At 45.8% G+C, this 13648-nt stretch overlaps 1 protein-coding gene across 1 annotated transcript; it reads left to right on the forward strand.

The window, feature by feature from the left end:
* The first annotated feature begins 981 nt into the window (after positions 1-981).
* LOC139048541 (Golgi-associated plant pathogenesis-related protein 1-like) lies at positions 982-13309 on the forward strand. The gene is made up of 4 exons (XM_070522947.1): positions 982-1193; positions 5958-6113; positions 7319-7445; positions 12575-13309. The coding sequence occupies exons 1-4, from the start codon at positions 1113-1115 to the stop codon at positions 13057-13059; spliced, it is 849 nt and encodes a 282-aa protein (XP_070379048.1). The 5' UTR covers positions 982-1112; the 3' UTR covers positions 13060-13309.
* Positions 13310-13648: the final 339 nt, after the last annotated feature.

Genomic DNA, 13648 nt, shown 5'->3' on the forward strand with positions numbered 1-13648 from the left:
CGATGGTGCTGGGCTGCTGAGCACAAGGTCGCGGGATCGAATCCCGGCCACGGCGGCCGCATATCGATGGGGGCGAAATGCGAAAACACCCGTGTACTTATATTTAGGTGCACGTTAAAGAACCGCAGTTCCCGGAGACCTCCACTACGGCGTGCCTCATAATCATAAAGTGGTTTTGGCACGTAAAACCCTATAATTTAAGATTTAGCTGAGGGACAGGCGAAAGCGGTTGCGGGTCACTATGACAGCTGCGTCTTCACTTTCACAGAAACTGACGTAGGGCACTCGGCACCACAATATGGAACATGCGAGCTCCCTCAGGAAATAATTTGTATTTAGTTTTCTCGTGCCTGCTTACGGATGCGACAAGTTCGTTCGCCGCGAATGGACACGTTTAAGGGTGCACATGCAGCGCGAATACTGAAGCATCGCTTCCCGCCGGCGCTTCCTACTGCCTGTAGTCGTGACAGTGGAGATAGTGCCACGTGCACAGTTATCGTACACGCACAACTGCACTCTGAGACGTGCATACGTGACGAGGGAAGCAATGCCATTCATCGGCTGGGGATGAGCTCCAGCAGCTGTGGCGTCGCACAAAAAGCTCGAGCAATCAATTTTTTCATGGAATACAAGGATGTCATCGGACGTCTATCGAATCTTCCGAGGATGGGTTGCAAATAACTATCAAGGTCATTCCATTCCTTTTATAAGAGTGCGATGCTTCTCCTGTTCCATTGTTGGTGGAATACTATCGCTTCAGTGTCCGATTACACTGGAGAACAGTTCGTCTTCTCACTGTCGCCTATGCATATTTCTTTGTGTGCACTTGTGCCGTCAAAGAAATGACGTTTTCCTTTGAAGCCGTATGTGCCATCTGTTGCTTGAACGACGCGAGCCCTTTTGATGCACTTAGAATAGAAACATGCTTGCAGAATAATGGAAAACAAGCGCAGCTTCCAAGGTTGCTCCAACGCTCGGGATACAGACCGGCTGCTGCTGCTGCTGCGGCTGCTGCTGCTACTACTACTACTGCAGTTGCAGTAGCTCTATTACACCGGTAGCCCAGAAGCCGATAAGAACCCGGCAGGCTACTGGTGGACACTTCGAAAAACATGAACCTCCATACTTCGTTATCACTGGCTTTCTTCATTGCCGCTTTATTTGCTCCAGCATTCTCTGAGGATGAAGATGCGGTAAGCATTGGGAAGGATTTGCACCTAATATTCTTTCTTTTTTATCTCTCTGTCTCTCTCTTTCTCTCTTTGCCCTATTTCCAACCCCTATATCCCCCACCCCCATGCAGCGTGACAAACCAGAAACTCGTGCATCTGGTTACCCTCCTTAGCTTTCGTCTCTCTCTCTTAGACCCTACCTCTTTTCCCCGAAAAGTCCAGAGTACGCAAGCTTAGGGAGATACAAATTTGGGGCTGCAGGCTTTGGTGCATCATTTGTTTAAGCTGAGCTTCACTCACAAACACGAGGTGAAGAAATCGGTATACAATGGCTCAGGTCTCAACACGACATTGTTATCGAAATTCCTACGTAAACACAGAAATGAACCATTCAGCTAACGCCGAAGCAATTTGAATGAAGCTTGTGGTGAAGAAATTTAAAATCGAAGCCCCAGTTATACTCGGCCCTACAGCCAGTTTGTACCGACTCTGCCAAAAGACCAATTCTTTTTGTTGACGCTGGACTTTACATTTTTTCAACGGGAACGAGCCACGTGCGGGGGCATGTGTCACGCTATCTAGTTATTCCGGGCAATATTGCACCTCCTTTGGTAGTTCGTACTTTTCTTAATGTAATGGGCACAGAGAACTATTTGGAGAGAACGAACAGAGAACGTACTTTGAGAGAGCAAAACAAAAGTTTCTTCTGATGTCTCACGCAATGTTTCAATACGAGAATTAACGACGCACTCAAGCCGTTCAGTCAAAATTTGTGCACGGGATCTGTTTTCGCCAATTCTACTGAGCAGTGGCAAGGACAAAAAAAAAAAACCGCGAAACCATACCTTGCTTCGGTCACGTCGTCACTTTGCTGGCCGAAAAGTTACCCCAGTTTACTTCAGACTGCAGAATCTCGCTATGCACGGGAAACCACGTTAACAAAGTCATGTTTGACGCAATATTGATGCTACCGCATCATTTGCAATTGCCCTTTGTCTGAAGCCTGCGTGACCTAGTCATCCGTGGATTTTGCTCCAACGGTACCATTTCAAGAGACACTTTTACTATTACCGCCGTTATTTGTTCTTTTGCTTTATTTGGATATTACCTAATCGAGACATTTACAGTTCTTGTTTTATTTAGTCTATAATATTAACCAAGTGAAAAGGCATTGCCGTCGCCGGCAAAGGGCGACACCTCATGCGAATATTTTTATCACGAAAAAAAAAGAAAACAGAAATAGTTCCCGTGCCACGTTGCGATACCAGTGATAACGCAGTGTTTGTTTGTTCCTCGTCAGGCCAGCCGCCAATAACTAATTTGTAATGGAATGTGTGCTAGCTATTTAATCGTTTTTATAGGAAAAGAAAATACGTGACATTAGGCCTACTGGCTGTACATCAATCCGAAATTTGATTAATCTGTAAGTACGAGGACTAAACAACGCTGAAAGAATTTGCTGCCGCCTTTACTTTCTTTTAGAAGAGTCTGCATTGCCTTGGAATAGAATTATGTGAATTCGACACACTGATTGACAGCGCATCATGATTATTCAATGAAATGGTCAGTAGCGTTGGGACTTTACTGCCTCGGGGAACAAAGAATAAACTTCTGTAGTGTAGTGAACGAGAACGAAAGAAATGTCCAAATCGCGTATCTCGCTCCCCCATTTTCATTGTTGTGTTACGGCTTGCTGTCACCATCTAGACAGCGTAAACAACACGCTCGTTCGAACATCTCTTCATGGACTCTATGGACTATGCACTACGATCCAGGACGCCATGCTATAGTTGGCCCAACTTCCACAGAACGTAATCCTCCCGAGTAAGCCGCTGTGAATTTGATTAGTCACGCCGAAGGCTTGCCAATGGAAATTTCGGGCCTAGTAGCGTGACGTCATAAAGCAGAGTGGACAGGCCTTTGTGCTATTCAGGTGGCGTTCGCCTGCCTAGCCAACTTTAAAGCACTGGCGTACAGCGGGTGAGGCATTAACCAGCGCCGCACAAAGGCCAGCACGCCTACCCCGGTGCCTTGCACGGCTGTTGTTCCTGCTGTTCCCGACGTTCCTTGGTGCGGCGCTGAGGCCCCTTGAATAGCAGGCAATAACGTGCTTACGCAGTCACCTTATGAACTCCGGCGTCACTTGCGCCCTTTTATATTTGTCGAGAGCTGCCTTTTTGCTCCCCGCCAAGTTGCTTCCATTCTTTCAGTCACTTTTTTAGAAACTCAACACTCCCATTGTGTTTGTCGAGGTAACCGTCTTGTCTTCTCGAAAGTATTCACGACAGAAGGAAACTTTGGGCCAAGTGTCTATTTTTTTCCCTTACGTCCTTATCGTGTCTGTTTAACCTATGGGCATGAACTGTGGGTCTAGAAACATTTCAGTGGCAGCTTTATTGCGCCTATAAATGCTTCTTTCGACATTTCTGCTTCTATTGGACTTTTGGAGCCTAAAAATCCATTTTTCTTCGTGCTTTCTCCTAAAGCGTAATTTTATTTATTATATTATAACGCGCTGGGGAACTTGGTTGAAGGCAGCCGGTTATTAATACAAGCACTTTGCCGCTGAAAAAGCTGTTATTGACAGCTTGGCTGCAGACGAGAGCATCGCTGTAAGAAGGGATCGTACTGCTCTACGCGACGCTACACTTGAATGTGTCTGAGCGCTTGTTCGTTCACTCGACGTTTATTTTATTTTATTTTTTTTTGGCATCACGAAGAAGTTTTGACGCTCGGGAGCAATGCCGATCTGGATTGTGGGGCTCGTTTAGGATGTTCAGGAAGCGTTCGCCTCCATCCTCAAGCGACCTGTTGCTGATAGAGTTAGTTCGAAACGTCAAAGCGTTTGGGGAAAAAGAATCCCGGGTTTTCGCTACTGAAAGCATTGTCACAGGGCCTGACTGATGAACATGCTGCAATTCCAGAAGGCGCGCTGTCATCGAATGTTCCGGACTACGAACATATGCCGCTAACTTTGGGCGATGCTGAACAGTACTTTTACGCATACAAACTACTACTCAGTGGAAAAAAAGGCGCGTCACAAACTGAAAGATGTTGAGATGGTGCTTGTTGGTCACTGCTCTCACATTGTCTTTTCTGAAGGCGTGAAGTCACAATAAAATTCACATACGTATTATTTAACCTACACAATTTGCCTTATTCCGCACTATAAAGGAAATGAAATTAATTTCACAAAATATGGATTTGTTAAACTGTTTCTCAGAAAACAAAGTTTATACTCGGATGCACAGCAGTACTTTTCATTAAGGGAGCTCTTACGTGGGATTAAATTGCAGTATTTTACACCAATATATGCCCAAATGACAGGTGTATGGCCAGTTGTAGGCGCCTTGAACAGCGCTTTTAATGCCTGAACCTCCGGTCTCTAGTAATCACTATGCTGTTGAGGCAGCTCCGGTCCCTTCAAGGGACCGGTTTCTCAATTTCGGCAGTTCGTCGATGGTGTACTATAGCCAACAGCCGTGTCATGATCGACGTGGTACTACTCGCCACATTCCCAATGGGACACAACGTTACGTGCAGAATATTGACGCAAAAATAAAGTGATTGTTTCATGCACTTTTTCTAACGTATGTCGCAGCTACAGGGTTCAACGCACAGGCCTAATTAAACCCACAGATTCAGATGAGTCCGTTTTCCTTGTCAACCAGCACTTTACTCAAAGAGCTCAACATTACACCGACACTGCAGTTCCGATAACTCTCTCGCCCAATGGACAGATCGTGCGTCCGGTAAATTCCGGAGGCCGATATCACATCAACTAGAGCCTCGGTTTACTAAACCTCGCTGGTTTTCCTTCTGTGTGCTTCTCTCCTCTCTTAGTCCACTATCCTCTTGCCTGTTCCCCCTATGCAAGGTATTCAACCACAGCTACTACTGGTTAACCCTCCTGCCTTTTCCTTTCTTCTTTGTTTCTCTCTCTTTTCCCCTTTCTCTTTTCGTCAACGTTTATCAGCCAATCTATCTATCTATCTATCTATCTATCTATCTATCTATCTATCTATCTATCTATCTATCTATCTATCTATCTATCTATCTATCTATCTATCTATCTATCTATCTATCTATCTATCTATCTATCTATCTGTCTGTCTGTCTGTCTGTCTGTCTGTCTGTCTGTCTGTCTGTCTGTCTGTCTGTCTGTCTGTCTGTCTGTCTGTCTGTCTGTCTGTCTGTCTGTCTGTCTGTCTGTCTGTCTGTCTGTCTGTCTGTCTGTCTGTCTGTCTGTCTGTCTGTCTGTCTGTCTGTCTGTCTGTCTGTCTGTCTGTCTGTCTGTCTGTCTGTCTGTCTGTCTGTCTGTCTGTCTGTCTGTCTGTCTGTCTGTCTGTCTGTCTGTCTGTCTGTCTGTCTGTCTGTCTGTCTGTCTGTCTGTCTGTCTGTCTGTCTGTCTGTCTGTCTGTCTGTCTGTCTGTCTGTCTGTCTGTCTGTCTGTCTGTCTGTCTGTCTGTCTGTCTGTCTGTCTGTCTGTCTGTCTGTCTGTCTGTCTGTCTGTCTGTCTGTCTGTCTGTCTGTCTGTCTGTCTGTCTGTCTGTCTGTCTGTCTGTCTGTCTGTCTGTCTGTCTGTCTGTCTGTCTGTCTGTCTGTCTGTCTGTCTGTCTGTCTGTCTGTCTGTCTGTCTGTCTGTCTGTCTGTCTGTCTGTCTGTCTGTCTGTCTGTCTGTCCGTCCGTCCGTCCGTCCGTCCGTCCGTCCGTCCGTCCGTCCGTCCGTCCGTCCGTCCGTCCGCAGTTCCAACTCCACAGTGACGTTGCGTCTTTTCCAAACAGCAACAACCCGCGCGCAAGGAGGGCGCGGACTACGAACCAAAAGTCTTCGAGGGCACCTTCACGCGGTCCATGAGGAAACTGCAGCGACAGGTGCGGAGACGCCACAATTACTACAGGAAGATTCACGGCGTCGATCCCCTTGAACAAGACGATGAGGTAAGCGTGCCCGTGCGTAAAAGAACGCGGTTTACTGCATTTGATTTATTTTAGGATAATAGTAGTGTTGGCAAGTTTCGTCGCGGGCTTTTTTTTTTCACATTCGTTTTGCTAACAAAATATGCGAAAATTACACGAGGAAGTGAGCAAGCGCTTGGCCAGATGTACGCCTTCTTCTCGTTCGCCAGGGTGTTCATATCCTTGCTCGGCACGAAATTTTTCCCACTCTCTTTTTTCTGATACAACACACTGATTGCACCCCCTGGCGACCCGCTTTAGTCTCGACTGTAGTGCCGTGGCACTGAGATCAGTGGGTGTCGCTGGGCTATGCGCTTTGGGTGAGAGCGAGGCAGTCGGAGAGCGTCCCCGGCACTAAATATAGACATGCTGGACAGGAAGAAGTCACACTGCGGACCTACAGCTGATCTGGACCACAGATGTCACGCCGATTGGTGGCCCCGAGAATAATTTATCATGGAGTTGCTATGCTGTAAATTTAGTAGAAATCCCAACAAGCTGGTGTCCCAAATCAACGAAATTTTCCACTGTGTTTCTGAACGAGCACATGGTGTAATCATTCATTGGCTGGCCGGATATTTCGACATGGTTGATAGTCCCCTCGCCGATGACATCCCGACGTGCCCAGGATGGAGCACCGACACCAACCGCGGCTGCTTAGTGGCTGCGGTGTTGGGCTCCTACACTCTCAGACAGAGGTACACCCTTTCGGGTGTATATCTGTCACACAACAATAATCGTCATCTACCTTGCTTGCGTTTCCTTTCTTGAAACGCTGCGTTCCTGTCGAGAATGCTGCGTGACACTGATAACGGGCATGCCTTTCCTTAATGGGATGTACCGGGCTCGCAGCGCTAAAGAAAGGAAACGCGGCCAAGACAGATGACGATTGTCGCTGTGGGACAATCTCCCCAAAAGGTGTAAATTTTTCTGAGCGTGTACGGCTCAAACGGTGTAAACTTTTCTCAGAGTACACTGGCATACTGCGCAGAACCCTAACCGTCGGTTATAGAGCTTCGACTCATCGCTGAAACTGCAATTGCCCGACTGCTGAGCTTTAGGTTAAAAATCACAACGCGATTCAAGAAATATTGATCGTCTTGCGTCTAAGCGCTTGTCTTATAGCGACTTCTCTACAACTGATTTTTTTGTTTTTGTTGTCTTTTTTTGCCTGGCGTGTTTTACAGCTGGACCGTTACGCGCAAGCCTGGGCTTTGCACCTGGCCAGTATAGGAAGGTTGGTCCACCGAAGAAGAAAGAAGTATGGCGAGAACCTTTACGAAGGAACTTTCGATGAAGATGACCCAATCAGAGGTAAGGACACGTACAGCCGGCGATAACCGAAGAATGCAGAGCAATTTGTTCCGCTGCCGAACTCAGAAATAATTTGTATGGACGTGCCATCCAAGTATGTTCGCTCAGTTCCATTCTGTCAAGAACTTTCTCACCGTACTGATCGATGTCCGAGTCACTGGTTTTAGGATGAAACCTGAAGGTCTTGGCAAGCTTCACGGGAGCTCATTATTTCAGCGCTTAGGCAAGCGTAATATTTTACACATAGCGAATTATTTCCCCCTAAGTCTAGCGTTTGTGTATTGAGAGCAATAGCCTCAAAAGGAAGATTTTGTTCGGGAGCTCCTATCTTAATACATGGGAACTGAAGAATTGTTTTCGTTTCTAACCACAGCACCAACTTCAATGAGGTTTACTGCACTTGAAAGAAAAAAAAGTGGAAATGTAGTGACTGTAGGAAGCGACGATTTTTTTTTCAAATTTAGGTCGGTGGTTGTTATAGAATTTTGTTTTTGAAAATTGAGACAGAGAAAAAAAGCACAACTTAACATTTCTCAGCATTGCAACTTAGCAATAAATACGACATCGCAATATTGTAAACTGCGGGTAATAGTATATCTAAAGTGGACAAAATTGGCATATTATACATGGCTATTAATTATACTACTAATTTGTAAATAGGAATTTTGCAAAATCCTAGCGAAAATTGCCACAGCTTCACGTAAGCTATTAACTCATTCACCTATAATTTTGTTCGCTTTACATGATCTAGCAGACGCAGATTCAACACTTCACATCTAATAGGCCTAAATTTACAGATTTGAAAACTTCGCGCTTTAATTATCTTAAACGTACATATTTTGGCGATTTTCGTGAAGCCAGAATGGCTACTCCCCAAACTCACTAAAATTTATCCTTTTCTCTCGAGCGCATCCAGCTTTGTTCAAACCAGTTTAACTCTTTCAAGTGCAGAAAAACGGATTTGTAAATTTCATGCTTCATTTTTTTGTTTAGGTATCAAATTTTTGAGAATTGGGTACGAAAGTTCGTGGCCTTAGTCAAGATCTTGCTTCGTAATCTCATGAAAACTTCTTTCTCAATTTCGAGAAATTCCATTCGACTTGGTCCAGCGGTTGTCTTAAAGAAACATTTCTCACTTTTGCATGTATTCGAATAAGGAACTTGAAGTTCTCCCCGACGTAAAGCTTTCACTTGAGGTGTGAGCGGACTCCTGCTGGCCCTGCTACTTCGCAGTGGCGAAATCGAAGCAAAGGCTCGCTTCAGCTCTATCGGACACTGTGTTCCGGAGAGCAGAGAGAATACACGGTGAGCAGGCTAACTGAAGCCTTCTTCGGCGGAGCTGGAACTGAATTCTTAGCCTGTCGCCAAGTATAGTCGACGTTATAAATTTTCTCGCCTCATCTCGCATGAGAGGAGTTACTTGAACGAAAAAAAAAAGAAGCGGCTGTACAATTGCGTCGCCATCCGAATATATGCTGAATCGGGGTGCCCTACTGCCACTCTGACATATGCCTCTCTGCAGACTTCGTCCTTTCTCTATTTTTTTTCATTCCATCATTCCTCTCCACACGTGAAGGGTAGCAAATTGAACAAGTTTGAGTTTACCGCCACGGACAGGTTGGCAAACTAACTCATGAGTCGACTCACTCACTCGCTCACTCACTCACACTTTTAATGATCCATGAGTCTGAGTGGGTCCGGCTGAGTGGAGACGTGGCGAGTCCCAGTCCAAACAATTCCTCATTTAGTTTCGTTTAATTGACTTAGCTGTTCCTGCAGATCTTGTTCGTGAAGGCGGACGAGTCAGCATTGTAAATACCTTAAATTTTTGTGCTCTGAGCTACGGGGACAAGGCCTGTAGTGGTGCTACTATCAGCCGCAGCCAATATGGCTCTAGAGGACAAGGAAGAGGAAGAAAAGAAAAGGCTCCGAGCAATTTTTTACGAGCTATGTTTTGAAACAACAACAACAACAACAACAACAACAACAACAACAACAACAACAACAACAACAACAACAACAACAACAACAACAACAACAACAACAACAACAACGACAACAGCAATAACAACAACAACAACAATATATAGAACGCCCGCGATATACAGCCAGCAGTTAAGGCTGTGGGATTCCGTTTCTGAACGTTTACTTGCGCAGGTCTGGCCTGGTGCATTTCTGTCTGTGCAGTTTCTTCAATGAGGGAGGAAACAGTAACTGACTCGTTTTTTTCGTTATGCCACCGCCTTCACTATATTCAGAACAAAAATATTTCAAATTCCCTTTCGCAAAAATAGCCCGGATCTGACAAATTCCTGTTCTCCTGTCATTTAGAACTTCCACTCTAGGGTCGTTCGTGCCACCGTCCTAGAATTTATTGTTCATTCCAAGTCATTGCCCAGTTATACGTGCTTCCAGCGCTATCATTCTTATCTTTAGCACATTTAAATTCTGGCTACGTCGTTAATTTCTTTCTTTTTGCATCTGCCACATTGAATATATCATATTTTGGCAAACCGAAGGGAAAATTCAATTTCGTTAATGATTACCTTTATCCTCCTGAGCCTTGGGCAATTCCCGATAGTTGGTATTGAGCCACAATGTGAAGAATAAAAAAATTAAAGAAAAAAGGGGCAAGGGGCACTTTGGGCAGTTATGTCGCCCCCGCTTTTCTAATAAATTCTTTTTCCATCTGCTTTCTAACAATCTCATCGAATTCAGCACACTTAAAAGCGTTACCTAAATGCAGTTCTCCCTCACTCACTCACTCACTCACTCACTCACTCACTCACTCACTCACTCACTCACTCACTCACTCACTCACTCACTCACTCGCTCGCTCGCTCGCTCGCTCACTCACTCACTCACTCACTCACTCACTCACTCACTCACTCACTCACTCACTCACTCACTCACTCACTCACTCACTCACTCACTCACTCACTCACTGACTCACTCACTCACTCACTCACTCACTCACTCACTCACTCACTCACTCACTCACTCACTCACTCACTCACTCACTCACTCACTCACTCACTCACTCACTCACTCACTCACTCACTCACTCACTCACTCACTCACTCACTCACTCACTCACTCACTCACTCACTCACTTAAGTGCGTTCGTGTCACTAGTTCCCTCGTTCCCTCAGACACATTTCCCTCAGACACATTTGACCGAACTCGTCGATTCGTTAGCACGAGCATTGCTGAATGGACCAGTACATTTGGTTCTCCAAGTATGGTCGTACAACAGCGTGATTGGGTACCGGAAATTTTCAATACGTAGCGATTCCCATCGAATAGTCACTAACATCTGTCGCAGAATTCCGACATCTCAGGTTTTTCTTGCGAAACATTAGTGGTGCCGATCAAGACAATTAGAGGTTATGTTTAGTAAGGTTACTATTACCCCTCCCCTCCCTCTAAATCTATACTCGCACTGGTCAGGTCTGGTGATATCGGCCCTATGCCACTCCTGCCCTGAAATAATATACATTCGTCATTGTTTTTATTGTCGCCGGTTTATAAAACTAACGTGTTGTTCAAGTGCCACTTTGTAAACTTGCCGGCAATTTAAATGCTGGAATTCAACTTTGTATCGCGGCCTCGGTAGTAGGTTTTTAGTCTCTGGGATGTGTTTGACTGCCTGGGGGATTTCGTTCATGCAACGAAACTTATAGCATACTAATTCCTACTTTAATCACTATGCGTATTTTCATTTATCCAAGTTCCTTCCATCGTAAACTGTGCAATGAATCTCCTTTTACAGCGAAGCTGTTAAGGGCTAGTTCACCTAAGATCGTCTCCCTGTGTAAACACGAAATCCCGAAGATAGTACAATTCCGAGCCGACCTGCGCCGGAGGTGCAGTTCGCCATTAAGGAGCCGAGCCCACGTACACAGTTTCGCTGGTCATCCTTCGTCACAGAGTGGAATGGCACTGAGTCTTTTTCTTCCTCTAAATTTAAGTGAATTCACCTGGCCTCAATTTTCGAATGCACTTACTATGACATAGTAATTGGGTATTGTTGCGGCGAGTGCCACTGCTGCCTCCTCCGCCTCCTCCTCCGAAGAGGCTATAATATGCTCCCGTCGCAACTCTGCCAGTGGAGTCAACGACTGATATGGCGAATTTGTGCCCACACGGATACTCTGCAGCTACGACATGTAGCACGTCTGTGTAGTTAAATAACTTTTTTTTCGGCAGGGCTTTAGCTCGTTGTTGCCTTCTATGTTCGTGATGAACAGGGTGCATATTCTTAGGGAGAGGAGGGATATGAAAGTGCTCATGTATCGCGTGGGCAAGATTGAATTTCTCAAAGGTCATGGGTGCTGGGGTAATACTAAGGGAGCTTAGGATGTCCCTACCAGTGTAGGCGTTCGATGAGCGCTGGTATTGAGCTGTCAGGTGGGCTTCTGCGAGCTCACTAAAAGTAGTCAAGGTACCTGTAGCCAAAAGTCTCTTAGTGTAGGCTCTACCTTTACCTACCTTTACCTACCTCTACCTCTACCTTCAGTCGTGACGCATACACGAGATGCTATTGCGTAAAATACAGACTCGCAGCTTTCTATCTCCTGCCTTACGTCACAAAATTCACCCGGGAGTGTATCCTACCTCAACCTGCAAGTTTTGTCCTACTAGCAGAGCGAACCTTCACCACATTATGTGGCAATGCAAGAACTACTCCCTTTCCGCAAACCATTTTAGAGTTTTAAGTAGTAGGGAGATGTGGGAGGCTGCCATGCGCAGCTACAACCACGAACTTCAGGAAGCTATTCTGAGGTGGGCTGAGGTGTTAGAGGAGGCTTACCGCGAGCAGGATCCTCCCTCGCCTTCTCTCTAATAAAGTTGTTTCTCTCGCTCTCTCAAATACACAGTAGTTTTCATACACAGTTTTACCTTTCCAAGTTGATTTTTTCTAGAATTATTACCCTGCGTTCAACCATCTGATTCTTGGCCCATCCTCCATTCTCGGTACGCGCCTTGTTTCAAAGGCACATAATCATCATCGTCATCGCTATAAATTGCGACTGCAGTTGCCTTCAGCGGTGACACCCGAACCTCGCCTTTTCTCTAATGTGCTTCTGTCAAATATCTTTATGCTTTCCTATCCGTTTACCCCACAGGAAGGGACGCTGTGGACGCCTGGTACAAACAGATCGACAACTACGACTTCACGAAGAACTCTCATCAACGGCGGGCCTCCGAATTCACTCAGATCGTTTGGAAGGACACGTCCGCTCTGGGCACCGGTATCGCACGTGGGAAGGAGGGGAATTACTACTTAGTGTCGGTCTACGATCCTAGGGGAAATGTGAGGGGCGAGTATCGCGACAACGTGAATAAGCCTATCGAAGGCCAAGGCGAGACGCCTCCGAGACCTGTGTCAAAGCCAGAGCCGGAGCCTCAGCAGAAGCGAAATCCAGAGCCAAGGCCGGAGCCAAGGCCGGAGCCAAGGCCGGAGCCAAGGCCGCAGCCAAGGCCAGGACCAAAGCCAGGGAAAAATAGACCGCCAAAAGAGGTGCTGAATACAAACGGACAACAGCTCATCCGTTTACAGGGCTGCCCCGGAAAAAAACCGCTTACGTTTAGGCTTAAAGTATCTCCTTAACGAATCTCGTGAAATTAGTAGTTAGTAGCTGTGTGGGTAGGCGGACGGCATGGACATGCATGTAATCAGCGCTCTATATAAGTTTAGACCTTTGCAAGCAGCATGTGGCATCGAGATCTCTAATTCTCCAGTGAGTGCTGTGCCCACATTGAAGCCGTAGTGGAATGCTACGATCGGTTTACGTGAACGTTCTATTCCTTTTGTCTTCTTGTGCTTCTGTTCCGTCTTTCAATCAATTATTTCACTGGGATTTTTAGTCGTCGGGTCTGCATCTGTGTCTTTGGAATAGCGAGCTCTTGGTGACATTTCTCGTCAGTTTAACATAGTTTAATAAACAAGAGAAAGAAAGAACGTTTCTGTGATTGAATTGTGACAAAAGTTCTCTATTTCACTTACGCCGAAGCGTGCTCGAGTATGACGTTTGTACGTTGCATGATGCTGAATACAAAGGGTATCTATATAGAAAAGAATTACGGGACACGATTGAGCCTTCTACACATAAGCGATAAACTATTTTTCTTACGTGTTCGTACGTGCTCGAAGACTTTAGAAATTTAGGTGATTCGCTCCCACAACGCATCATCATCAT

The sequence above is a fragment of the Dermacentor albipictus genome, chromosome 8, assembly GCF_038994185.2.
Source record: "Dermacentor albipictus isolate Rhodes 1998 colony chromosome 8, USDA_Dalb.pri_finalv2, whole genome shotgun sequence".
NCBI lineage: Eukaryota > Metazoa > Arthropoda > Arachnida > Ixodida > Ixodidae > Dermacentor > Dermacentor albipictus.

Excerpts from the sequence above, each read along its gene's own strand:
- LOC139048541 (XM_070522947.1), top strand. The coding sequence starts at position 1,113 with ATGAACCTCCATACTTCGTTATCACTGGCTTTCTTCATTGCCGCTTTA. Across the intron at positions 6,114-7,318 it reads CCCTTGAACAAGACGATGAG|CTGGACCGTTACGCGCAAGC; the intron begins GTAAGCGTGCCC and ends CGTGTTTTACAG. Across the intron at positions 7,446-12,574 it reads TGAAGATGACCCAATCAGAG|GAAGGGACGCTGTGGACGCC; the intron begins GTAAGGACACGT and ends TTTACCCCACAG.